The sequence below is a fragment of the Epinephelus fuscoguttatus genome, linkage group LG7, assembly GCF_011397635.1.
Source record: "Epinephelus fuscoguttatus linkage group LG7, E.fuscoguttatus.final_Chr_v1".
NCBI lineage: Eukaryota > Metazoa > Chordata > Actinopteri > Perciformes > Serranidae > Epinephelus > Epinephelus fuscoguttatus.
The window spans coordinates 19926765-19953519 of NC_064758.1; the positions used below are offsets into that span (position 1 = coordinate 19926765).

Here is a 26755-nt window from a genome sequence, read left to right on the forward strand (position 1 = left end):
GTGTAGAATTTAAACACCCTGCAATTCAGAGGAAAATTTCCCATGTTATCTTAAAATGTTTTCAGCTGACATATGAGGAATGTTCAATTCGTGACCCCATGCTCACTTTTCAAACTAAAGCTACAGATTGACTCTGGGCTTTATCTCCGATGATTCGTTTCTCTTAGCTGTACCACCTAATCTGAATATCAGCAATTGTACTGGCTGTCACCCGGAAAAAGAGCACTGTGCAGGAGTCCAGCTCGGGTACAGCAGTGGTCACCTTCAAATGACAAGGTTCATCTGTCTCCAGCTCAGCTGAATATTGTATCAGCATTGTTGTATGTCTCACTCTGCAGCCCTTCTCTTGTCCTTTCCCTGTGTGTCTCTCTCCTCATAACCTCTGCCTTTTCTTCTGTGCTACTCTTCCCCTCCTCTTGTCTCATCCTTAGATTGTCACGTTCCCAGAGCCCTCTCCTTCCACGTCATCTCCCTCCCTCTCTCTCCCTCTCTCTCTCTCTCTCTCATTCTCTATCTCGGTGTGTCTGCTGTCTTGTGCCGTGCCGCAGGGCTCTCTGGCTGATGTAATTTATGCTATCTCCTTTGCTAGTGTGAGAGGAGAGCGTCCTGAAGCCAACACTCTTCATGCAGAGTGCTCCTGTGGGAGGCTGTGAGCCAGCACTGACTGAGCTACCCTCTCTCTCTCTCTCCTCCACCATCTCTCCATGCACAATGAAATGACCATGCGTGTGAAGAAGCGCTCAATCTGCATGGCAGTACGGCATAATTACAGATACCACACAGCAGCTGCAAAGACAAATTGCATGTGATGTCATGACAGGTATTTGTTCGGCAGCCATTCATTTTGCCAAAATGTCAGTTAAAGTAAAGACTTCATATGCTGTGTGCAGATGGTAGGCGTTTTGCTCACGTCTCATGAGTCCATCAGGAATACACAGATTGGACTTACAGCAGTAGTAAGCACTCAACACTGTTTCTTTTTGAACAGGAAAATAGTTGATGTTATGAATATGTTTATGTGTGATTTCAGGACTGCAATCCATTTCTATGACAACAGAGACGGCTTTGGCTGGGGAATTGAAGAGCGCAATGGAGGGTGACGCCAGGAGAACCAATCAGGTGGGAGCGCTGTGGAACTCACAGCAGCTGTAGATCATTTAACTCAGGCCTCTCAATCACTCAGGGGCCTTCCAGCATGTTTGATATGCAAGACCGCTAACCCCCGTCTGCCTGTGCCAGCAACTTAACATCTTAACATCTTAGAGCAGCAGCTCACTCTACATCATGCATTTGATGATTGCCTCACATGATCAAAGATTTGGGATTTAAATCACTTTGAAAGACAAGTACATAATGCCCCTCGGGACTCGGAATTCAAATATTTAAATGAAAGACAAAGTACAGTGATTTGAGGCTCACTCACTCAGAGGAAGGATTTTCTCTCTCCCAGGTTCCAGAGGACCAGGGGGAAATGGACGATAGCTCAGAGAAGACCCCCAGCAAAGCCTCCAAATCCCCCCAGAAAAGCAACAAGCGGCCCAAGACTGTCCCCGTCAAAGTCACTCTGCTCGACGGCTCAGATTATGAAACTGGAGTTGAGGTATGCTACTTACTTTGCATCATCACAGATGGGGAAAATAGCTGACTAATGATTATGATTATGTGTTTCAAAAGTTATATCAACATAGGTCTTCTTCTCATAATTTTCATACCATTTCATATAATTTAATATCATATCTGTCAGTAATAATCACATTTTACCCACCAAATTTTTTTGTTAAGGGGTTTAAAACAAAACAACAGGTAAGCAATAGAAAAGTCGCCTAGATGTTTTACAGACTGATTTCACTGTCCAATTTGGGCTTGCAGCACTTGTTGTAGTTGTGCACACACACAATAAGGAATAAATATAACACTTTTTGGGTCCTTCTGTAAGTGCATTTCCATTCACCAGTGTTTATGCACTTTTTTCAGTTGGTGAGTGGAAATGTCAGAAATCGAAAATGAAATCGGAGTATTGCTAAAAAGGTTGGCATCAATTAAAAAAACAAACAATAAAAGAAAACAGCCTTAAAAATGGAGACAGACATACAAAAATATCTTGAGGTAAACAAAGCCTGTGACTCACATGCCACTCACACTTTTGCTTTACTTAAGAGATGAAAAATAGCGGGAGACGAAAACATCAGTTATGTGTAAAGCAATTCGGAGACTGTAACTTTCCAACACAAAATGACCATTTGTATATCAGTTAGTCATTCATTCTTTTTCTGTAATCGCTTATCCTGTTGGGGGTCGTGGTGGGGGTGGAGCCTATCCCCCTGAACAGGTCGGCAGACTATCACAGGGCTGACACATAGAGACAGACAACCATTCAAGCTTATGGGCAATACAGAGTCACCAATTAACCTGCATGTCTTTGGACTGTGGGAAGAAGCCAGAGTACCTGAGAAAACCCACGCTGACACAGGGAGAACATGCAAAATCTGCACAGAAAGGGCTCAAACCAGCAACCCTCTTGCTGTGAGGCAACAATGCTAACCACTGCACCATCATGCCACCCTAGTCATGCTGTATTACCTTGGATTTGTGAACGGTTCTTCATTGTTCTCACGTCTCCACAGAAAACGGCAAAACATATTGATTTATTGACTGACTGAGGACCATGTATGACAACAAGACTATTTAAAGACCAGGGGCGATTGCTCTGAGACAACAAGGGAGGCTGAATTCCCCTAAAATTTCATAGAAGCAATGGTCAAATATGCACTATTGAATTTACATTAAAATAAGAATTTACATTGCATTAAACGTGCGCTAGGATGCACTTAATATCATGACTATGATGTTCAAACGTCAGCTGTTTATCACCAGTTTTCAAACGGGACCTCCCTGTCATACATTCTCGTGTTAGCACGGTGGACACGGAGCTTCCAAGCATTCCTATGAGACAGCGCTGAGCAGGTTTTTTTCATGCAGCAAAGCGAGCATTCTGTGGGGGCAAGAATAACAAAGTTTTCATTAGAAATTCAAGGTAATGCGATCATTTTGTGGGCGTGCATTCCTTAATGCGTGAAATAAACCGAAACACCATATTTCTCCCACATGTTCTGCATTACTATTTCTAGTTAGTGGTTTGACTTTCTTCTGCAGTGGCTTAATGCCACATAAGTGGAGAATTAGTGTACCGACTGTTTATCTGAAGGCATCCATCTCCTAATATTCTCATAAAGTAGAGGACGGAAATGCACATTAATTAGTTTCTTTGGAAAAGATCTGCTCATAAAATTTGTTCCGGGGATAATGTTGAAAACACAGGATGGTAAGAAACCTTCTCTAGCAACCTATAAGCTGTAGAAAAAACAGCGGCGCCAGGATTCAATTCTGCAAACATGCAGAAACATAATTAGAAATAATGATTTGAAAATGTTTTGCAGTGCTATTAAAACACAGTTTGGCTGTTTCTCCACGCTTAAATGCACAGAGGCTTAGATTTCATATCTGGCTATGCAGGGTGACCAGCAACACAGCATTTTTAGAAGCCGGTGTACATCTCCCTCATTTGAACAGAGCCCTTGACTCAGCACACAACACCACAGCACACCTCAGTGGGATTTATTCTCCCTCGGTAATACACGCTACTGAGTCAGGAAATGCAGCTCTGTTGCTATTCTCCCTGAGAGGGCAAGTGACGGGTGGAGAGAGGTAAGACAAGCTCTGCATTGTGGGGGATGGACGGCTCAGATGAGCAATCCCCAGCTTCCGTGAATCGTGACTCTGTAGCCTTTTGTGTTTGTAAACAGACGGGCGTAGCTCCTGGTTTATTTGAATTTCACAGCAGCCCACACACTCATCACTATCGAAACACTGCAGAAAATTAATCTGGAGCAAAACGACTGTGGAGGCAGAGCGAAGGGTGTCAAAGCAGGGTGCTCCACAACAGAGGGAGATCCTGGGCAGGACTTCCACAGCTGCCGTGAATCACATTAAAGCCAGCGCTACAACCTCATTGGCTGCTGCTGCCGCTGCTGATGGAGGGTGATGTGTGACGGGAACGATCTTGTTGGCTCAACCTCATTCATGTCACTATATTCCTTTTATGGCTCTCACGTGACCTCACTTATTATACTTACGAGTGGAGAAATACGTCAGGCGTCCTGACCGAGGCATCACACACACATTCTCCTTCAACTCAACCCCACACCCCACCTCTCCCTCTGTCCTGCATACACACACACTCATTTCTTCATGTCACCTGGGCAGTGACACTAGAGGTATTGGGCTTTGATGGGAAATCCATACGGTTGACAGATGAGCGCTCTTATGTTTGACCGGGGCGAAAATAGAATGGGAGAGGGAGAGAGGAGGAGGAAAAGATGAAGAGAGCGGGGGAGGAGGTGGAGAAAAAGATGGAGAGGACGTGGATACTAGGAGTGGTTGTTTGTGCACTGTAGTTTGTATGCGAGTGTGTACATCACCGTGTGCGTGATGGGAAAAAAAAAGGCAAGCGGGGACACAATGATGAATGCAGTGAAATCATTGCTTTAATGACAGCCATGATGTCCACTGAGCAAGCGTGCACTGATGATATAAACACAGAGAGGCAGCCAGAGCCTTCTATTGATGTTTGGCTCACGACATTATAGATATTGATTGAGCTCAGTTCATTTGTCCAGTCCTTAAACTAAAGCCACACTATTAAGGAAAGAACTCCACCTGCTCACAGCACTCTACAGCCTTCCAGCTCACACACTCTATCACTTTCCCCCGAAAACCATCATGAATGAAACATCTGGCTTTTTTTAAAGAACATCCCGAGGAGACCATTGTACCCGTATTTTAACTGCTTAAACTTTGGCTGAATGTAATTTTTTCCGCAGGTCCAATCCATGCAATACTAATGCTCATTTCCACGGTTCATTCATTTCTGCTGGTTAACCACACGACCACGTGAGTTTCCACTTTATTGGAGAGGCAGGGCTGTTTACGGCCTGCAAAGCTTTCTGTGCCACTGAAATTTCAGAGCTCAGCTGCTGACGCTGTCCAGCTACAGGCTATTTTAGAAGTGCCTCATTCACACAGTGATAGAAATAATAAAAATAACTGCTCTCATGCATTTATCTTCAGTCAGTCCCATGCTGGCACTGTTGAAATGTGTTTCCTTTTTTCGCATTAGCAGCCTGATTGTAATACAAACTGCTGACCCAAACCAAATCATTTCTGTAGCGTTTCTCCTGGATGCAGCAAGGGCAATAATCATACAGTAAAAAGTGGGACAACAGATACATCTATGTATGCGCAGGATGAAAAGCATTAAACCTTCCATTCAGAGCGCTCAGCATTCTTATATATTCAGAGTGCTTTGAGAGAGAAGCTCCATAAATGTAAGGCTCACGTGATCATGTGGCTAACGAGTTAAACCAAATGAAAGATTCATGACAAGCTTGGCCTCTTTTGAGAAAGCTTAAAGAATGATAACATCAATTTATCGACAGTATATTCTGCGTAATTTCTTCCCATTTCAGTGGCACCCATCTTACACATTGCCCCGCAGCTTTGCTCGCCCAGAGTGTGCACAATCAGCAGCAGACCTGAGCCTCTGAAGGTTTAAATGAGTTCAATCTTTTGCTCAAGGGAACTTAAGAGTGTGTGCTTGCCGTGTGGAGCACAGCCTGTCTAGTGGAAGGGCAGCCTTTGCTCACATCCTGCGAACCAGCTGCTTGACACTGCGCTTTGAGCTGCAAGGACTTTTGAAAATTCACAGATTTATTGTTTCCGGTTCCTCAGAACAAATCAAATGTATTTTTGAGGCTTTTATCCAAGCGGTCATGAGTCATACTCGGTGAACGAGCCATTAAGGCTTTTAATAAAATGACTCTGGAACAGGAAGATACTTGGTTTCTCCAACATCAACTATTACAATTTAAATGTTTATCGCATTTACATGTTTTTCCAGCACGGCAGCTAGTGTGGAGAACAACCCTCTGTTTGTTTACTTCATCTGAAACGTGCTTACAAAACACGGCACGACTGTGAAATCAAGAAAATGTCAAGCCAATGCCAAGTTTTCTTGAGGCTGCTGTTTATTAAAGAGGCATTTTACCTATTTTACACATGAAGATCAGTTTAAAGTCACTCTACCTGACTGTCAGTCGTCAGATTGCTGTACTGTTGTGGACCTGCACTTGTATAGCGCCTTTCTAGTCATCTGACCACTCAAAGTGCTTTTTACAAGTCACATTCACACAATCACACACACATTCACACACTGGTGGCAGAGGCTACCATAGAAGGTGCCACCTGCTACTCAGTTATTTAACACACTCACACACCAACGGAGCAACCATCAGGAGCAGTATCTTGCTCAAGGAGCTCAAGGATACTTCGCCATGCACACGGTACAATTCACTGTCTTGTAATCAGGAGTCTTGAAGTTGTTTTGGTTTGCACATGACTAACCAGCGACAGGAGGTCAGACTCTACAAGATCTTTCAGGAGTCCTCGCCTATGTCTTGTCGGGCCAAACACATGGGTTGCGCAGGTTGACACGCCAGTCAGGCAGGCACTGGTTATTAATAACTTACATACATTTTGCATGCAATAATCCACCTTCCACCTCTTCTTTCCCTCTCTGTGTCTCTTTCCCTCTCATACACACACACACACACACACACACTTGTGTCTTACACTCTCTTTGCCAGTAGCTCACTGACAAGGTGCCAAACAGGTCCAGATAGTTAGCCCGCCAGACATCTGAGCCGCTCAGCTCGCTTCTTTGAAGAGTTCACACATACGCTCAAGTGCCGATTCGCAAGCACCGAGCCAACGCCAGTTTGCCTCTGATCTGGGGCTGTTGTTGGGAGGCTCCAAAAAATTTTCAGCAAGTGGAAAATAAGGGCTAAAGTCATGCAGTGTGAACGAGGCATTACTCATCACGAGGAGTTCTACAAAGCCTGTGAAAACGGGTGTAAGAAGTCTTTTGTTGCTCTGGGGGGATCTTTCTGAAGTCTAAAAAATAATTCACCCTTGTGATGTCATCTGGGTTATCTCGGCTTGGATTTTGAGGCTTCAAGTTTATAACACAAGGCCTGTATAACAAACTGAGCGTGAGGGATTTGAAAGACATGGGCATCAGTAGGTCCAGTGAAAGATGATATATAATGTAGCCTCCAGCATTTTGTGAGCTCTGTCCGTGATAGAGACTGACAGTCAGGATCTGTTGGCCTCTGCTGCTTTAAAACTGACCAAGCGGCTCAATTTTTTGGAGGTGTGATACTAAATCCCCGAAGCACTCCTTTAACTGCTGAAATTCTTCTGTTGCTGGCAGGGTAGTTTGTCATTTGCTCTACTCAACCTGACTGTAGATTTTGAGCACTATATCTAAGAACATAGCTGTGCAATTGCATCCCATAATAGAAGCTACACTAACTCAGGCTAACTTACCGCCACAGCTTTCCTCTACTTATTTGATTCCACGGTGCTATCCCTCCGCCTGCATTACTTAAAGTGACTAAGTTCGAAAGATTTACTTTCTCTTCGAGTAGCCATTAACCCATTCTCTCTCTCTCTCACACACACACACACACACACACACACACACTGTCTCTCCTCATCTTGTTTGCATGGGTGAGGCGATCAGCAAAATGGATTTCTAGGATTACGCCAAATGGCTGCTAACACAATCAGCCCACAGAACTAGTTACAGAAATGTGATTGGAGCCAATTGGAGCGACAACGAAATCTCATCAGCAGCTCCTGAATTGGTTGCCATGCTTGGGGGACCACCTGAGATGTGTGTTGCAATTTCATTTTGTAAGAAAATCGAATATATGCGCCGCACCCCCCAAAAAAAAATCACCAGCTGCAGCCTCTGCCTGTTAATCAGCATTATTCTCTGACTGCTTCACCCGTGGCAGCCTTCAGTGTAGCAGGATATAAATTATTATTGATATGATTGAGAGACAGACCACTCCATAATGCTTAATTAATAAGTCTCCTCTTAAATATTTAAAAGGTATGTTGACTGTACGGCTGGTGCTTCCTACACGGGCTGAACAAAGCTCTGTGGTGGCCTTGTAGTAACCAGAGATAGAGAAAGTGAGAGGGCACATACAGAAGGGACCTATTACTTCTGTTTCCATGGTAACAGCTGCTTGGTTGCTTTGTCGCCATAGGAGCCAGGTTTCCCTAGGAGATGAATCTGGCATGTGTGTTCCTGTGTGTGCGCACGCTCCTCTGTGTCCGTGCATGTGTGTGTGGAGATGGTGTTTTGCCAAGGCCGTCTGTGCGTCCCACAGAGGCCTTGTTTTCAGCCCTGAAGGGCTGGATGGAGGATAGGTGTGGTCTGTTGAAACGCCACTGATGCGAAATGCATTTCCTCCCCTTATATAGGCATACAGAGTGTGGCTCCTCCCGCTCAGCAGGGGAGAGGACAGACTGGATGCTTCGCTCAGACCACAGTCGGGTGGATTTTTATGTCACTGATTTTTTTTTTTTTTACTCCTTTGTGTTGTGAAATATGAAGAAAAGATATTAGTGTTATTATTATTCCATGAGATAACCTGACAGTTTATAGAGATATAAAGATTATTTTCTGCATTTTGCAAATACTTTAGAGTAGACAGGACATATAGGGAGAGAAAGAAGGCTATGACATTCAACAAAGGTTTCAGTACAGCTATGCCGTACAAGGCTTAAGCACAAGGCCAGCAGGCGCTTGGCAGTCTTACACATCTTTATTGAATCACATTATTACACTCTGTCCTCATTCCTTCCCTTTACAGCACGTGATGATCATACAACCTGAACCTGCACTGTGTCACCTGCCCACTTGCTGTGTGTTCTTATATGTGTGTGTATATATGTTTGTGTAACAGAAATTTGCCAAGGGCCAGACCCTGCTGGACATGGTGTGTGGCCATCTGAACCTGCTGGAGAGGGACTACTTTGGCCTGACTTTCCAGGACACGGACAACGCCAAGGTCAGACACACGGCAACACAAAGACGAACACATACACACCCCCACACACGCATTAACATATTTCACTTGAGTGATTTAGAAATATTTTTACTCAATGTGTGATCTGTCACTGAGCCTCTGTTGCTCGAGCCAAATGCAGCTGCAATTAAACCAAACAAAGAGCAACCCTTTACTACCCTGTATCAGCCAATGTGAAGTCCAAAATTCATTTCCAAATGTGCTTTATAAGAGACCTCACACATAGGCTACACACAAGACGTTCTTGCGTGCACTAGGTGTTTATTATGTGTCGAGATTTATATCTTATTATTTGATGAACATTCGCTGAGTTCTTACCCATAAAATAAAATTAAATCTGGGATGCGGTCGCATTTCTATTTATTTACACTTTAAGGCTCTATATGATGAATTAAAAAATATTTTTTACTAGCTGAGTTGAATCACGCAGAGTATAATGAAGCACTCAAGTGAACACAGGAACCCTCAGAATTCTAACCTGTGGTTTAGTGAATTGTAGTCTGGCACAAAATGGTGGAGCACATTTATAGTTGTTGTGGAAATAGTGCATTTTTATTTGCTAACAATGTGTTTCGTGATTCATTGATTTACAAGCACTCAGCAGCTTGTGCTTGTTGATTGTGTAACATCATCTAAAGTGGAGCAGACTGTATTTCTGATGTCTTTAGAAGATCTTCTTTTCTGTGATCAATACTGACATTATGTGGGGGTAATTTAGGACCGTCTGTGGTGAATAGCTTTGTAGAGTCCAAGGCCGAAAATATGTGTTGACAATGAATTTGCCGTGTTTCTTTACATCTGCTATTAATAGACAATTTACTTTTTTGGGGGGTTGGCTTTTGTCTCTGATTTCAGAGCAAATGTCACCCTGCCCTGCAGCCAAGCAACACATTTAACCAGACTGTTTTTCCAGGTGTTATAAAGCAGTGAGTCCCCGGTTGCCCTTTTAGCCATACTTAACCACTTACAACCTGTGAGTGGCATACATGGCCTTTAACCTTTTAAAATGTGATTAGACAGTATGGCCTTTTAGAAATGGTGCATTGGGTCTACAGTGCACAATGAAAGCTCTAGTGACATTAAGCGCAGGGAGCTGGATTCGACTGGCATTTATAGCCCCAATATTGATGCTTTCAGTGTTTATAGAAGCCTTCATTCATTTTTTTGTGGTATGAATATATTTAGCTTTCAACTAGGGAATAGATTGAAAAAAAAGGGGGAAGAGCAGCCGGTGAAGCACAGCTCTTAAAAGGGCTCTTAAAAATGTGAATATGGATGATTTTGCTGAGGCTGGATTTCTCAAAGGGGATTGTCTCTTTCTTTCTTTATCAGCATTGGTTGGATCCCTCCAAAGAGATTAAGAAGCAAATTCGGGGTAAGTGCAGCAGACACACACACACACACACACACACACACACACACACACACACACACACACACACACAAACACATAGAAAAAACACATTTTGTTAGGTCACTTTTGAGGAAATTACATAGACATAAATTAATTTCCTGAAGACTTAAACTAACCCTAACTCTAACCACTACTTGCCTAACCCTAACTCCAACTCTGACCCAGCCCTAAACTTAACCGCTGATCCAAAAAATCACTTTTTGTCCCCTATTGGACAAGCTGTCTCCAGTTAACTGGGATCGGTTGCACAAAACACCTTTAGTTTTCTCCGTCAGTATGACACTTAAGGCTTAAATTCTCCTTACTTGAGGGACTTACACAGTTGCACAGAATCCCTTAAAAGGTTTCCTTAATTAAGGAAAAGGAAAAACATTTACTGCGTTGAAAGAGATTTTACAGCGGTAAAAGTTTCCATGGAGACTTTGCTTGGACTCATGCTTGTGATGCCTGTTATTGTCGTAAAAAGATGGTTTATAGTAATTAGTGGGAAAAATGGCAGAAGAAAAGAAGACAAGAAAACCAAACTGTGGACAAAAGCGGTAGTGTTTTGCTGGAATGAAGCCTACATTTCCCATGAGCTCTAGCGCGTATTGTCATAAAGACGCTTACCTGGCTCGCACATGTGTTTGTTTTGGGGATGAATGAAACAACAAGACGGGAAAACTTTGCCGATGATTGCTGCTATTTTAACTCCCCACGGACGTCGGGTCGAGGAGGAGGAATAGCGACTATTTATAAGAGTCACTATAAATGTAAGCAGTTAGGTAAGATGACGTGTACCGTCTGAGTGCCGTAAATGGTTTCGTCCTGGAAGCGACCTGGGGTGGACCCGGAGACAGTTTCCTAAAGGTATGGATATACATTATATGGAAATAGCTTATCATCACACCGATGGTCTCATTTGCTGCTGTAGGTCACGCACAGACATCAGCAGAAACAAGAGACTTTTGCATATCCAGTTAAAAGTTCCTTGTAGCGGCTTTAAGTTTGTTTGTTTGTTTGTTTGTTTGTTTTCTACCTTGCTTTGGTTGCTAAGGTCTTTTGTGCAACAGTCTAGGGATTCCTCAAGTATAAGACCAAGGCAAGGAGAAAACCATAATACTTAAGTGAACATTTTAAGGAGACCTTAAGGAGAAAATTTAAGGGTGTTTTGTGCAACAGATTTTATTATGACACATCCTTAACCAGGACTTCAAGGAAACACATCAAACAAATCACAAAACAACTCTGATTGTTGTTTGTCCACAGTTGGTTCCTGGATGTTTGGATTTTCTGTCAAGTTCTACCCTCCAGACCCGTCTGTGCTCATTGAAGACATCACCAGGTAGGTGTGAATACATAAACAACAACAACACAGCTCACAGTTAAAGAGCCCTGATTTGTTTTGGTTGTCTGAAGCTGATATGCGGAGTTGTCCTGAGGACATTTTGGTTTTGGCAGGATTTATAGAAAGAACATAACAGCTAAGACACCCTATGCAGCGAGCTTAACACATTCTAATAAAGGTTGAAAACATTTGGCTGAAGTAGTCTGAAGTAGGCATTTGTGAGACTGTGAAAACAGTTCCAGTGAGAGTGATCCCAAATCAGAAAATGATGAGATACTATAAACAATAGTAAAACGGAAACATCTTGGAGGAATGAATTACACTACATCACAAAAGTATAGACTAGCTAGCTGTCAAATAAAAACGTCAAGTAGAATCACAGTGTCACCAGTGACAAATTAACACTAACAACACAAGACGCTGTCATTAATCTAGAAAGCATACAAACACAAGTCCACAAGACTAACAGTTAGCCCAGCAGTAAATTAGCTGACAGCTACTTGTCCTTGAATGCAGTCTACTGATTGCAGAATTGAAGAACTAAATAAAGAAAATCACAAAGCAACAATCACATAACAGCTATCATAAAAGAGTGTCTGCAGATACTGTTATACTCCGACACTGGATACATTTGGTAAGTAGATAAAAAAATGCCTGCTAAAACATTTCTAACCTCTAAAGAGAAAGTGAAGTTCACATCCGGCTGTGTTAAATTTTTTTAAATAGGGGGCTATCTTGAAAGGACGTGTTACCAGTGCCTGCTACAGTGGTCAAGCACTTGCATTTGGACAAACTAATCACAATAAACAACATAGATCCAAATGATTCAGAAGGCCGAAGGCTGGATTATACACCCAGAAGTACTACCTCCAATCACAAACATAGATATTGAAAACTGTTCTGTTTTTGGACTGAGTGCAAACTTTTGTAATAGAGATAACAGAATGCAAACCTCAAAGATGGCACCCCCACCTCACACAGTGTGACGTACCTCCACATTCCCTGTGAAGAAATATCTGCATAAGAACCCATGCAGAATCTGTAGGCAACAGTTCATGTTTGAGTTTGAGCGGCAGGTTACTAGTCAGTGTGAAGAGCTAAAGAGGCGAAATGCAATCTTGGAAGGCATCGGCTATCTATTTTTTAGACTGATCTGTATTCATATGCAAATATCTGTTCATAGAGATTAGCTGAAATGACTGGTGCATGGAGGAGGAAGTCTCGTCCTATATATCTGCTGGCTACACCAGAACCACAAAGTATTGGCCCTTGCCCCCCGGAGGCTTATCGTCATCAGACCAATAGCTGATTGGTTCTGAGATTGAAACATTTCTGATAACAGTCTAGATGTAACAATGTCAGTTAAACTTAGAACTGTGCCAGTAATGGTTGCTACTAGCAACAGAGTATTCGACTGAAACCACCTGCTGCTTGCAGATCAAGCCTTGATCATAAAGACGTCTGTATTTGTGAACTTTATGAGCTGATACGTGACTGTCTTTGTTTGGTGGATTGTTAGTCCACATGTGCTGGACGCCATGTGGTGCAAGACACTTTAATAACTAAGTAAAAATCCATATATCAGTAGAGCTTCTCTTTGAAACAGTACAGTTTAGTCTGTGGCACTATGATCTTTGCACAAAGATAAGCAAGTAGACTATAACGTGTTTTGTTCTTACTAGACAAGTATATATATAGTATACATTGTTTTAACTTTATGTAGGCTACTCCATGCATACATATATAGGAGCTTTGGTCAAGAGCAAGTATTGTGACCAAACCAAAGGTCAGAACAACATGCATGAACGTCATGAATTATCCATGAGGAATTGCTTAGATGGTCTTTTCACCCAAATCACGTACACACATTTTCTTGCTTACCTCTAGTAGTATTATATTGTCATTTTCTGTGCAAAGGTCGTGAGATATATGAGGTTGTGAGCGCTTTCTGAAGTTTATGCCACTCCAATGATGTTTGTGGTTTGTGGCGCTCAGAGTGTTTGAGGCTACACAGAACCTTCCTAAAACAGTAGCTAGTCAAGTTACTCTGAATAATCCACACTTTCTTTCTATAAGAAGTCTCTATGAAAACTGTTGGCATTATTATTATTCAGGACATATTTGATGGTGAACATAGAATCAACTGTTGACAGTGAGGTCTGTGGATTGTCCGAAATACCTTGGGAATTGTTTGGAAAGACTTGTTGTTGTTGGGTTTCTCAGCAAATTTCTACCACAGTTATGAAACATGGAAATTATGGATGTTGGATTGACAATGAAATTCTCAGTGAATGACGATACGATATTTCAGACTTGAAATAAGTGGACCTGCAGACAGACACACCATTAGCACTGCTAAAAACTTCAAACATCAAATAAAGATTGTGACTGCAGTGCAGCAGTGGATCTACGAGATGATTCTTGATGACATCACGTATTGTTTTAGGTACTACCTGTGCCTGCAGCTGAGGGACGACATCCTGTCTGGTCGTCTGCCCTGCTCGTTTGTCACCCACGCCCTTCTGGGCTCCTACACTGTCCAGGCTGAACTGGGAGACTACGAGCCTGAGGAACATGGCCCCGACTACGTCAGCGACTTCCGCTTTGCACCCAACCAGACTCGTGAGCTGGAGGAGAGAGTGATGGAGCTGCACCGTAACTACAGGTCAGATATTATATACGGCTCCAATAATTAAATTGAATGCCATCAGGATAATGGCAAATGCTGGTATTTTTGATTTGTGGGAAGAATATGAAAAGAATGAATAATAATCATCTGTGGCATTTGTCTCGTAGGGGAATGAGTCCAGCAGAGGCAGAGGTGAACTTTCTAGAAAATGCCAAGAAGCTTTCAATGTATGGAGTGGACCTGCATCATGCTAAGGTACAGAGATAAGATTTAAAGGGATACTTTAACAATTTTCAGCCAGCTTCGCATTATAGTGAGGGTAGTGTGTGTAAATGAACTGTGATCAAATAAAGAACAAGATTCTATAACTGTATTGTCTCTTTCCTGCCTAAAATGTCTTCAGAAACATATTGTAGTGAACCATTCAGTTGTAATACAAGTTTGTGATGATGAAGTGGGCGCCATACTGTTTCCTGTATGTTGTAAGCAGAGGCTGGTAAACCGAAGCTGATCAAATATGGACCAAGATTCTGCGGTGCCCATTTCTCACCTCTTTTTACCGTTTAACTGTAATTGCAGATTGTTTGTTACTGGTCCTCATATTGTTTCCTCTGTCAAAACCATAGACTGTATACAAAGATTGATAACATGACAGCTCCCAAAAGTGAAGCCAAAATATCTTGATTGCCCCCCTGGTGGCTGGCTGCATTGTAGGTCATAAACCCCACCCCCTCCATGTTAGGGGATGGGACATGGACCAAAAATAAAAAAACTATTTCCAAAGATGGTTTCTGTCATTTCAGGTGTTTTTTTTATCATGCTGCTGAATGTCCTAGTGTTTGTTTTTCTTCATAAGTTTTATTTTAATTTGTTATTTTATGCCTTAAAAAGGGGGTTTGATATCATGATTGACAGCTATGTGTGCTACTCCCTACTCGTGACTGGTCAGACAGGTGTTTGGGGTGCCACCCATATTGCTGCTGCATAGACTCTGGCTCCAAATGATGTCATCAGTGCAAGATGGTGGTGGCCATATCTGGGGTATTTTGGCTTCATTTTTGTACAGTCGGAGGAAGTGGAGATACATCGTCCATTTATGTATACAGCCTTCACAACAAGTTCACAACAAACAACCTTGCATTATGTCACTCATCAGTGGAAGTGATTATTGGTCCAGTACGGCGCAGTGAATTCTGGTAATTGTAGGTTTTCTAACTCTTCACCAAAAGCGAATGCCACAACCCTTTTTCTGTGCTTTCTCTGGTCATGTAGCACCAATCCCAAAAGTATATGCATCTTCCTACTGCACAGACAGCTCAGTTTTATGAAAAGATTACTTTTTCCAACAGCAAAATACTTCTTCAAGTATCTGGTATCTGTCCATGCAATTTTGTCTGAGGTTTTCTGATACTCAGTGCCTGTGTTTATCAGGATTCGGAAGGAATTGACATAATGCTCGGTGTGAGTGCCAATGGTCTGCTCATCTACCGAGATCGTCTAAGAATCAACAGATTTGCTTGGCCAAAAATCCTAAAGATTTCCTATAAGAGAAGCAACTTCTACATCAAGATCCGCCCAGGAGAGGTAAAAAAACCATCATTATCTTGTGTTTTGCATCTTGTTTGACTTAGGAGTTCACAATTATTGCCTGCACATTCCCACTAAAACAGCTCATGACAGTCATTCTGGCAGAGCAGAGGCAAGTTGAATAGAGGATCATTTGGTTAAGAGCCAACTCCACATTTCTATTTCATGGTTTCACAGTTGTTAAAATTACATCATTGTCTCCCTTGACTTGGCCCAAGCAGCATAAATAGTCATTTCATGGTTTGCTAAAAGTGTTACTTCTGAGATTTATCTGCAGCAAACCATGTGACAACTGACGAAGACATTATTTATAGCCCTCAGAGATACTGCTCTTAAAGATAGGACTGATAGGTCATGTTTTTATTCTTCTTCTACATCTCTCTTCCTCTACGGCTACGACTTTAAAGCGTGATTAGCCAGTCATGAGGATTTGCACTTTCATCAAGGATTTTATTTGCAAATGTTAGAAGCACATTATGCTCGCTTTGGTTTGCAACTCCCTAAAATTATTATGATTTGCTGTTTTTTTCCCTTCATTCTTTGGCCTTTAGGGTATGTGCAGTGTGTTTAACATCCACTGTTAAACTGACACTGACATCTTCATAGCGAATACCAAGGCCATACTGTGCATATACTCTGTTCTGCAGCTCTATCCTCTTAAGTCAGCTGTCACTTCAGATTTGCCTGGAGGGTCATCATTGTGTTTTAAAGCCCTTTTATTCTAAACTGTACCCACAGATTTGTTTGTGTGGGACAAGAGTTGGCTTCCTCTTGTGAATGGACTAGTCCTGATGTTTAAAGACCTGTTATATTGCTAATAACCTATTGATTTGAGAGCGTCTTCTCCTGCTCCCACCGGTGAACATCTGATGGAGTGAATGCATAGACGGCTAATTTGTGGGTTGGTTAGAGATGGAAAACCTGACATGGCAGTAGGAGAATATATCTCTACGAGTAAACAGAAAAACAGCATTGATTTCTCCATTGCTGCGGAGTAAACACAATTCACCCTGCCACCATCCCTCCATCTCTTTCCGCACTGGTTCCCTTCACTCTCCTTTTCTTCTTCACCTCCCACCTCTTCTTCCACCTCCACTCCTTTCCATCACTGCTCAGTATGAACAGTTTGAGAGCACCATAGGCTTCAAGCTGCCCAACCATCGGGCCTCGAAGCGATTGTGGAAGGTCTGCATTGAGCACCACACCTTCTTCAGGTAGGATGTGACACTCACAGATAGACAAACAGACACACTCTTTTTTCTGCACTGTAGTCGTTGCACGCTGCATGAACTGATAACACCCTGCACCAGAGAGCTGTCCCTTAAGAGACACTCATGAAAATGCTTTGATTCTTTTTTATCCTAAAACTTTTCACTCCATAGTTCTTAATAATTGTATTTAAAGGAACTAATATGTAAGTGAAAATTAATAGAGGGGTACCTGTTTCTGATAATTTGCTATTAATTATTGTAAGTGAAATGGAGACAGAAATCATTTGGTACAAGGATGATTAATTAATTCCAAATAATTGTTATTGTAAGCTGGAGAGTCTATTAGTCAGCGCACAGCAGGTAAACTGAACTTGCAAAACAGCCTCCACATAAAGACTTTTGTCGACAGGCAATCACACAATTCAGCACTCAGTATAAAGTTTCCAGTAACTGGACTTAAATGAACTTCTGTCACTTTTTCCAGTCAAGTTAGATAAGAAGATTGATACCACTTTCATATCTGTATGGTACATATGAAGCCAACGCTAGGGGATGGTTAGCTTATAGATGGCACTGTCTCAGGCAGGTGTTCAATTTTGGATGGGCCAAAAGGATTTTGTATGGGCTTTTCAATTTCAGAAATAAATATTGTTTACCTTCCTTTGACAGTTTCCAACTGGTAGTCTGGCTAAAAACGAAAGGACTAATATCATGCTGTGAAAGGCGACGAGCATATCTGGTTGATTATGGTACTTCTTAAATGTTTTCCTAAAACATTTTCAATCCTCAGATAGCTTATTATTTACCTGTGACAGTTTGTATTCATTACAAGTGGCACACACCAGTGTTTATTTTTGCTGTGGGTTTTCGAATGTTAGACCAGTACATACATTCATTCAGAACACGGACATTTTAATTCTGTATAAGGAAAACCATCTTCGGATGACCTGGCTGGATTATTATTTGTTTGATTTGATTGCAGGGAGAGAAATCGACTGCTCTTTGATTGTCTCAAACAAGGCAGAGTGCCACACTGTGCTCCCAATTCATAAGCTTGTCTCAACAGAAATGCTGCATGCTTTCAAGGCAATAGAGACAATCAAGTCAGGCAGGGATTTTCAGCTTTACCTCTGTCTGGCCCACATTGTTTTCTAGGTTCTTCTAGTCTCAAGAGGAAATGCATTTGCAGCTATGGAGTTAGACAGTGTCTCACTGCATCTGCATTCTAACCGCTGATATACTCATTTTACACATCTTACTGTAGGCTGTAGTAACACATCAGTTTCCAGGGGCATGTTCAACCTGAAAATGGCGTGCACCATTTTGCTACAGAATCCAGGTTGAATGATGTGTTTCTGCGAAATGGTGTGCAATGGGCTTTAAGGTATGTGTCAAAAGTGTACCAAATCAGCAGCCACGTACATATAAAACAAATTCTGTTAGATCTTCACTTATGGTACATACAATTTTTGTTTTTATTTCAGACTTGCTTTGGCAATGTAAATGTATGTTTTCCCATGCCAATAAAGCCTCTTTAAATTGAACTGAACTAAAAGCTGGCATATTAAAAGGTAGTGCACCTGTGTAACACCACAAGGTGTTCAATGAAACAGTGTTTCTGTTTAAATAAACGTTTTGTTGGGGTTGAATGCAACTTAGCTGTGTCATTTGGAATGGGCCAGTTGTATAAGTGGGGAGGTCCAGGCCCATTAGTCCCCCCACAACACTGCGTCTGCTCACCAGCACCTCTAAAACTCACAAATTAACACTGAAGTCCCATTTGTATAATTTAAAAAAAAGTATAAAAGTGTAAAATTTACATGTTGTGGTTTTATGGGGATGAACTATTCCTTGGCTAGGCACAGTAACTTCCCTCAAAGCGACTCTAGAAAGGGTTAGAGGTGCTTGTTGGGAAATTGTATTTACTTTGGGCAGAGCCTGACTGAAATAACTTTAGATCTTTGTCTTTATTTTTCCTACAATTACTACCAAATCACAAAACTTAAGTTCTTTCCAGGAAATTATTAGGACACTGGGGACCAGCAGAACAAACCCATTTAAGATTCTAAACTGTGTATTTTAGTAGAAGATGTCAACAAGGTGTTTAATCTGAGTACTTCTGGTAGATTTACACAAACTGAACCCTCCTGCAGGTTGGTTTCCCCAGAGCCGCCCCCTAAAGGCTTCCTGGTGATTGGCTCCAAGTTTCGCTACAGTGGGCGGACCCAAGCTCAGACCAGACAAGCCAGTGCTCTGATTGACAGGCCTGCCCCACAGTTCGATCGGTCCGTTAGCAAGAGGTACATGCTGCCCCGAAGCATTGATGGAGGTAAGAACCCAGGGGATTTCACTGTCTTTATGAAGGCTCACTTATATTTCCTGGATTATGCAATGCAATAACTTGGCTCCGAGCCCCGAGGTTTAGAAATTGGATTGACAGCAATGTATGCATGAAAACATACTTTGAGCAATGTCAGCAACAGGGTTTATTGGTTTTGTGTTATGGACCTAAAAGTGAAGGGAGCGCCTAAATCTCCTAGTGTTATCAGAGCCTGAAATTTCTTGTCAAAAACAGCAATAAAGGCAGCTTCTGATATCTTTCCTAACTAAGCAACCATAATTGGCATGATTACACACTGTACTGTAGATTATGTGGAGTCCAGGTGGTTGATGTTTCCCTCCCATTGCACTTCACCAGCTTCAGCTCTGGGCTACAGTATGGACCAGCTGTCCCAGCGAAGCTCCAGTGAACGCACACAATTCATGTCCAGAGAAGATCTAGACCAAGAGGGAAGTCTGGACCTGGACCATGATCAGTACCAGTATCAAGATCAAGACCAGGACCAGTACACAGATCAGGAGCTGGACCTGGACCATGATCAGTACCAGTATCAAGATCAAGACCAGGACCAGTACACAGATCAGGAGCTGGACCAGTATGATGGTCAGGATCAGGATCAAGTTCAAGTTCAGAAGCCTGCTCGTGGTGCCCACATCTCAACGCCCACCAAGACTTTGGAGCTCAAGGTACAAGATACGAGGATATGTTCAAATACACAAAAACCTGCCTTAATAGCAGCCATCGCTGTCTTAAAGGGGTAGTTTGTTTTTTTAATTGGGGTCATGAGGTACTAATCCACAGTCAGTGTATTACATACAGTAGATGTTGGCACATAGAAGCTGGCAATATACTGCTGTGAAGGGGGGCAGCACGAAATATATTTTAGCCACCTAAAAAAATCAATATCAGTTTAAAGCTACTCTTACCTTTTTTGCATTTCACATCCACAACTTCCCTCCAAGTATTCCTCCATTACTCATTATAAGATAGACGAAAGGTAAACGGAAGAGGAGAGCGAGTGTAACGTTACAACCAAGACAGTCAAACGCAACCCCGCAGTTTTAAAACTCAGCCGGAGTCAGTGATGACTGATGAGTTTTAGAATAAGGTTACAGTGCTAACGTTAGATAGTAGCGTTAACGTTACTAGTAAGTGGAAACGCACAAGGAAGATAACGTTAATGTTTCAGAGGCTACGCTACAGTAGGCTAACGTTAGCCATTAGCAACTGGATGCTGTGCTGTCATATAACGCTATATGTTATATTAGAAGCAAACTAAACATAACGTTACCTGTCCTGCACAGTCAAACGCAACCCCAGAGTTTTGAAACTTATCCAGGGTCAGTGATGACTGATGAGTTTTATGTTAGGCCTCCACGTGGGGAAGACAGACAGGACGCGTTTTCTTAGAACCATATGAGAATGGTATACATGTAATTATGAGGTTTTTTTTTTATCTCTGGTGGAATTCACTTACATTTTATTGTGCCATCAGCTTATTAATAGTAGGGTGACCATATTTTGATTTCCAAAAAAGAGGACATTCGGCCGGCCACGACATAGCCTACTTAAATGATACTCGCAGTTTACTCAAAGATGCCTTATCATTTTAATATATTTAAAATTTATATGTATGGATAGAAAATTCAGTTATATTACAAAACAATATATCTCAAAGACAGAAATTCAGATAGGCCCCAATAGGGGACACATACACACACTAGAGTGTGGCGATCCGAGCCCGACGGTACCTGACGGATCCGGCGGGTTTGGTCAAAAATGTAGCTATAAATTGTATTCGGGCTCGGGTCTGATTTGGTCAGCTTTCAGTGAAAATGTAGTGTAAAAATAAATTAAATCCTATTGTCTGTCCTGTTTATTGCTTGGGCACTGTTATTTACATGACAACACCTGAATATAACACACACAGACACACATTGGCTGTTTGTTTCTACCTCTCCCCTCTCTGGAAGTCTCGGACCTCCAGCCGCCCGCCTCCGCCTTGATTAAACGCTGAAAATAAAATAAAAGAGGGAGACAGGTTTTTCCTATTTTATCTTATTTTGTTTTATTTATCCCTCTCCTCTCGCTGGAAGTGTCGGACCTCCTACCTCCCACTCCCGTCTCAAACACGGAGGTCTCACTCTCCGCTGAGCACCCACGGTGCACGCCCGGCCTGTTAAATAGCTTGTAACCGTAACAACTGTGTGACACAAACTCAGTGCTTTGGTCATTAAATAATGTCGGGCTTGGTTCGGGTTCAGACAGAAATATGCGGCCAGTGCCGCACTCAAACACACACACACACACACACAAACACACGGAAAACCGGACATTATCATCAGTTTATAAAAAAACCCCGGACGCCCTGGACGGGACGTGAAAAGTGGACATGTCCGGGCAAAAGAGGACGTTTCGTCAGCCTAATTAATAGCATTTTAAGTGTAAAAATTCCAGAAAGGTTACGTGTTGCTTTAAGTGTATGCTATATTTAGAATATTTTCTCTGCTTTACCTTGCCATCATACATCAGTTTCTGATGGTAAACTGAAGCCGTTATATTGCTCTCTTAAAAGCCAGACTCCATTCAGAGAAACAGTAATTTTACCTCAATGACCACAGGAGCTGCTGGTCTACCATCGCCTCAATCAGTGACGTTGATTGTGTCATTGTGTAACTTAAGTGTGTTAAAGGGTTAGTTCGGATTCACCAAAGTACCACAATAACACAAAAAGACTAAGTCATCAAAGCAGCAGCAGACCAGAAGCTCCCGTGTTTAGTGAGCTAAAATTGCTGTTTTTGTCAATGGAGTCTGGTGACAGGGAACTGAAGCTGTGAATGGCTTCCCCATTGGAAAGCGCTGTCTGTGGCAAAGTAAAGTGGTAAAAATATTCTAAATATAGTGTACACTTAAACTGATATTGATGTTTTCTGGGCGATATTTTTTAGGTTTTCATGTTTTGTTCCTGCACCCGTTCACAGCAGTTGCTTAGCTTCCATGGCTATACTCCTGCCTGTTTCTTCAAACTGGGGGCGTGCCAACCACCATTTACAGTAGATAATACACTGACTATGGATAAGTACCTCATACAATCTGACTTCAAAAGATTTAAACCATCCCTTTAATGTTTGGCTGCTAAAAGAGGCTAAATCTTAGTGTGAATGAATTAAATGCCGCCATTGAGAAGATGAGAGCTCTTATTTAGCCAGTCAATAAACAGTGTAAATGAAATGAAAGACACTCACCTGAGAAGTGAAATACTGCCTTTTCAAGTGTGAAAATTTTTCATAGTTTTGGGGAAAGTGCAGTGAAACATGCAAAAGCAGTTTGCTGGCTCATTTAAAAAAGACACGGCTTTGCCTCCAGTCTGTAAATCCCTCGTGAACTTCTGACTAACACTCATCATTCTTCTCTCTCTCATTCTTTTTCTTTTAAGACTGTAATCACCGTCCCTACTTTTTCTCTCCTTGGCCTAATTTCCCCTTTTTTTCTGCTCCTCTGTAGACTTATAAGACTTCTCAGTATGAGTCCTCTCTTCCTCACCATTTTGCAATCCCCTCCCAAAGTCTAACTTGACCTCTTTGCTGCAGATAATATTTTTTTGAACCCAGCATCCTGCCTCTAACTGTTCTTGCTAACACACTCTGCTAACCTCTGCTCTCTTCTCTCTGACCTATCTGTCATCTACCTCGTCCTCTCCTGCAGGGTGAGGAGGAAGGCTCGCCTGTAGACTCAAAACCAGAGGTATTTTGGCCTTGGACCCTAGTGTCTTGTCTGTGTGGTTTTGGTTGTTGTAGGTCATGCACCTGTACTCTGTGTTTGTTAAACACGACCTATCCTTTTTTTGATTGTTTGTCTCTGAAGGGAATGTTATTTCTTTTCATGTCACGATTTCCAGGATTCCATTGAGTATAATCCATGGAAACTGCATGAATCGATCTTCAGATGAATAGACACTAAATGTTTAATATGGATTTATTCAGACTCTTTCATTCCTTTTTTTTTTCTTGTCTGCCCACCGAAAATTCGTATAAGATTTCCTTTATGGGCATTTAGCCTAGCTCTAATCCAGAGTGACTTAAGCAGTGAAAAAAAGCTTCTTTATTTTCAATTGTCAACACATCTTTAACAGTGTCCCTGTGTGAAATTAGAGGGATTGATTGTTATTAGCAGGATAAACAGATGGCCCTTAAGCACTGCTGATGATTCAGTGAATCAGTGGTTCCCCAGTTGGCAAATCTCCTGGTACTCCAACTGAGATGCATCAAAGTTTCATCTTTGTATTTAATTAATAATTAACATTGTTTTTATGCAAAGCCAGTGCTCTACACGTACACTCTTATTTATTGTTAAGATGCACACATTCATTTATGTTTTATTTATATGGTAAAAGATTTCTAGTGTATCTAGTCTTACATTATCAGAGGTGTGGACTAAAGTTACATGACTTGGACTTGAGGCAGACGAGTCAGTCAACTTGATAAAATCAGAAAAGACTTGCAACTTGACTTGGACTTTAACATCTGTGACTTGTGACTTTACTTGGACTTGAGCCTGTTGACTTAAAAAATGCTTCATACCTTCCTCCAAAGCCAAAGATTAAGAAGTACTGTATGTTCTTTAAAAATGTGCAGTAAAACAGTTAATTTCCCATCATTCCCATAATCTACTAATGTCAATGCGATTCATTCCCAGCAAGTCGGCACATAATACCCCAGATCCACTTTTTTGGAATGAGTCCAAAATTATCCAAACAAATCGAAGGAGAGAACATGACGAACTAACGTTATGGTAACGCCAGCTGGAAAAAAATATACCAAAGATAATTTTGTTTGCGAAAAAAACTACATGGTGCTCAACAGAGCATGAATTGCAGTTTGAAAACATTGGGGTCAAAATTGTAGACAGAGATGCAACAACTTCCAACTTGGTTTGAGTTTTGAAGTTGCACAAAGAACAGTAAGTTGAGGCTAATATTAGCATACTGAGCTAATACTTAGCTAACATTAATACTCTTGTTAAAATAGCATTACTTATGGTGAAAAGTGCATCATGACTTGTTTGGGACTTTCAATTCAACACTAAGGACTTGGGACTTGACTGCAAAGACTTGAGACTTAGGGCCTGTCCCAATACCCACACTTCCCGTAGAAATTCCCACTTGCACTTGGTTGTGCGCGTTCACGTTTAGGCTAGTGGTGTCCCAAAACAGAACTGAGGTAGTGGAAGTGCTTTCCAACACTTAAAACCCGCCCTAGATTCCAAGGGAGCCCCGACCCACACTTTCAACGAAGTGGAAGATGAAATTTCCCAGAACACCTTGTGAAGTCAGCAACTTCGGCAAGTTTTGGAAAACAATTTGTTACTGTATGATCAGAATGTAGGCTATACAAACAACAGATGGTTGGACTAGCGTAAACTCATCAGCAACTCGGTTGAACACAGCGTCAAAATATTTAAACAAATCGACTTACCTGAATAGAATCGATCGGAACTAGAAGACGTCGTAGGCGCCTCCTGTTTTCAGCATTTCTTCTCCGTTGATTCATCAGACGGAGAAGAATAAACATAGCACATGCCACAACACAAGCGCTGGAGCCGGCATTTTCAAACCTGAATAACTACCGGTATCTTGCGTCACTGCTACGCGTGACGTATGCCTGCACATCGGCCATGCCGATTTGCACGAAGTGGTGTCTCATTTCTTAGGGAAAGATCTCTACCCTAATATTTCTCACCTCCCTCATCAAGGGTTATCTCACAAACGAGGGCAGTCAATACCAAGTGGAAGATTTAAGGGGTAGAAATGGGATTGGGCCTTTCTTGCGACTTGCAACACAATGACTTGCTTCCACCTCTGTGTATTATTCCTGTGTAGGTATGTGAGGTAGTGTTATTAAGTGCTGCAGGAAATATTGGCATTGCATCAGTCACTTAACGGTCTGTTCATTTGTGGTTTGTAATTCCCTCTCACCAAATCTTTGGATGAAGAAGTATGGGAATAATCCCCCACTCCAAACCCTTGTACTCAGTCAATAGAAGACTGCATTAATTGTCAATTGGCTGACATTGAAATGGATTGTCCCTGTCTTCTTGGCAGAACATTAAATGGCTGAACAGTCTTAGTCAAAAGCCCCCCAATGGTGTCAACTGTTTGTCTGTCCGTCTGGCTGCCTGCCTTTTTGACTCACCTGCAGCACTTTACCTCTTTGTCTCTGCACGCATCTGTTCTCCAACCCACCTAACCCAAATCCTCAACCTCCTGCTTTGCTCAAAACCCTTCACTTCATCTCACTTGCCCCACCTCGGGCTCCCTCATCTGTTGGACAAGGATCTGGCCACCCCTCGGCCCAAACAGGAGGTACTGCTTGTCCTCTCTTTTTGGCATGTGCTGTGTTTGACCCTCACCAGGTGTGCTGTGTTTCTGTATCCATAACTGTGCCAGTCACTTACTCTAAGAACACAGCAAGCAGCAACAGCAATAGAGTTCATATTGAAAACACTTAGCGCTAGGGATGGGATGATTTTACTGGAGATTGCGATAATAAACACATTAAGTTGTTCGTGGTGAATTTCCATTATTGGGATAATTAGAAATATTGTGTCCAGTAGCACCTGAAGAGACTGCTTGGCAAACAACAATAAGAAAGACTCTGCAAAAACAGGCTGCATATAATCTGACCTCAAATAACGCTAAAGATCTTGATTAGTTATTGACATATTTTATATCAAAAGATATGATGCTTTTTAAGATTTTTTTTTTCACTAAAATTATGATCACCAAAAAATGTTTGTCCTATCCTTGGTGCAATATAAATATTTGATTCTTAATAAAATGTAAGGGAAAACAATTCCCAACACATTCTCACTCCGACCTCGTCACATATTGACATGCTTGGTCATGGACTTTCAGCGTCCACATGCAGTGTGCAAGGCACCCTGGGTGTGTTGGTGGTTGACGTTCTGGGAGACTGTGTCAAGTTCTGCCTGTTACATGCATTGTCTTCTTTAAAGATACACTTCCGCTATCACAGGAAAATATAACGTTTACATACAGTCTCTTTCAAAATAAATGCACTACGTGGGTACAACACTGCAAATTGACCTTTTTTTTCTTCAACAACAAACACACATGGTTGGGTTCTAGGCAACAAAAGCATGTGGTTAGGTTTAGAAAAAACAAAAAGGGTTTGGCTTTAGAATCTTATGGGACACAAACACTGCTCTCTTGGGTGAAAGTTGGTGTT

General features: G+C 41.9%; 1 protein-coding gene across 1 annotated transcript in view; it reads left to right on the forward strand.

The window, feature by feature from the left end:
- The first annotated feature begins 609 nt into the window (after nucleotides 1–609).
- si:dkey-178k16.1 (band 4.1-like protein 1) overlaps nucleotides 610–26755 on the forward strand; it is a 39356-nt gene continuing 13210 nt past the window's right edge. The window contains exons 1-15 of the mRNA XM_049581465.1: nucleotides 610–820; nucleotides 1031–1119; nucleotides 1451–1600; nucleotides 8877–8981; nucleotides 10332–10374; nucleotides 11662–11737; nucleotides 14187–14405; nucleotides 14537–14624; nucleotides 15801–15953; nucleotides 17073–17170; nucleotides 19321–19496; nucleotides 19866–19961; nucleotides 20022–20194; nucleotides 23214–23252; nucleotides 25840–25869. Of these exons, the coding sequence (XP_049437422.1) occupies nucleotides 814–820; nucleotides 1031–1119; nucleotides 1451–1600; nucleotides 8877–8981; nucleotides 10332–10374; nucleotides 11662–11737; nucleotides 14187–14405; nucleotides 14537–14624; nucleotides 15801–15953; nucleotides 17073–17170; nucleotides 19321–19496; nucleotides 19866–19961; nucleotides 20022–20194; nucleotides 23214–23252; nucleotides 25840–25869 (1542 nt within the window). The 5' untranslated portion in view covers nucleotides 610–813. The remainder of the gene's footprint in view (nucleotides 821–1030; nucleotides 1120–1450; nucleotides 1601–8876; nucleotides 8982–10331; nucleotides 10375–11661; nucleotides 11738–14186; nucleotides 14406–14536; nucleotides 14625–15800; nucleotides 15954–17072; nucleotides 17171–19320; nucleotides 19497–19865; nucleotides 19962–20021; nucleotides 20195–23213; nucleotides 23253–25839; nucleotides 25870–26755) is intronic.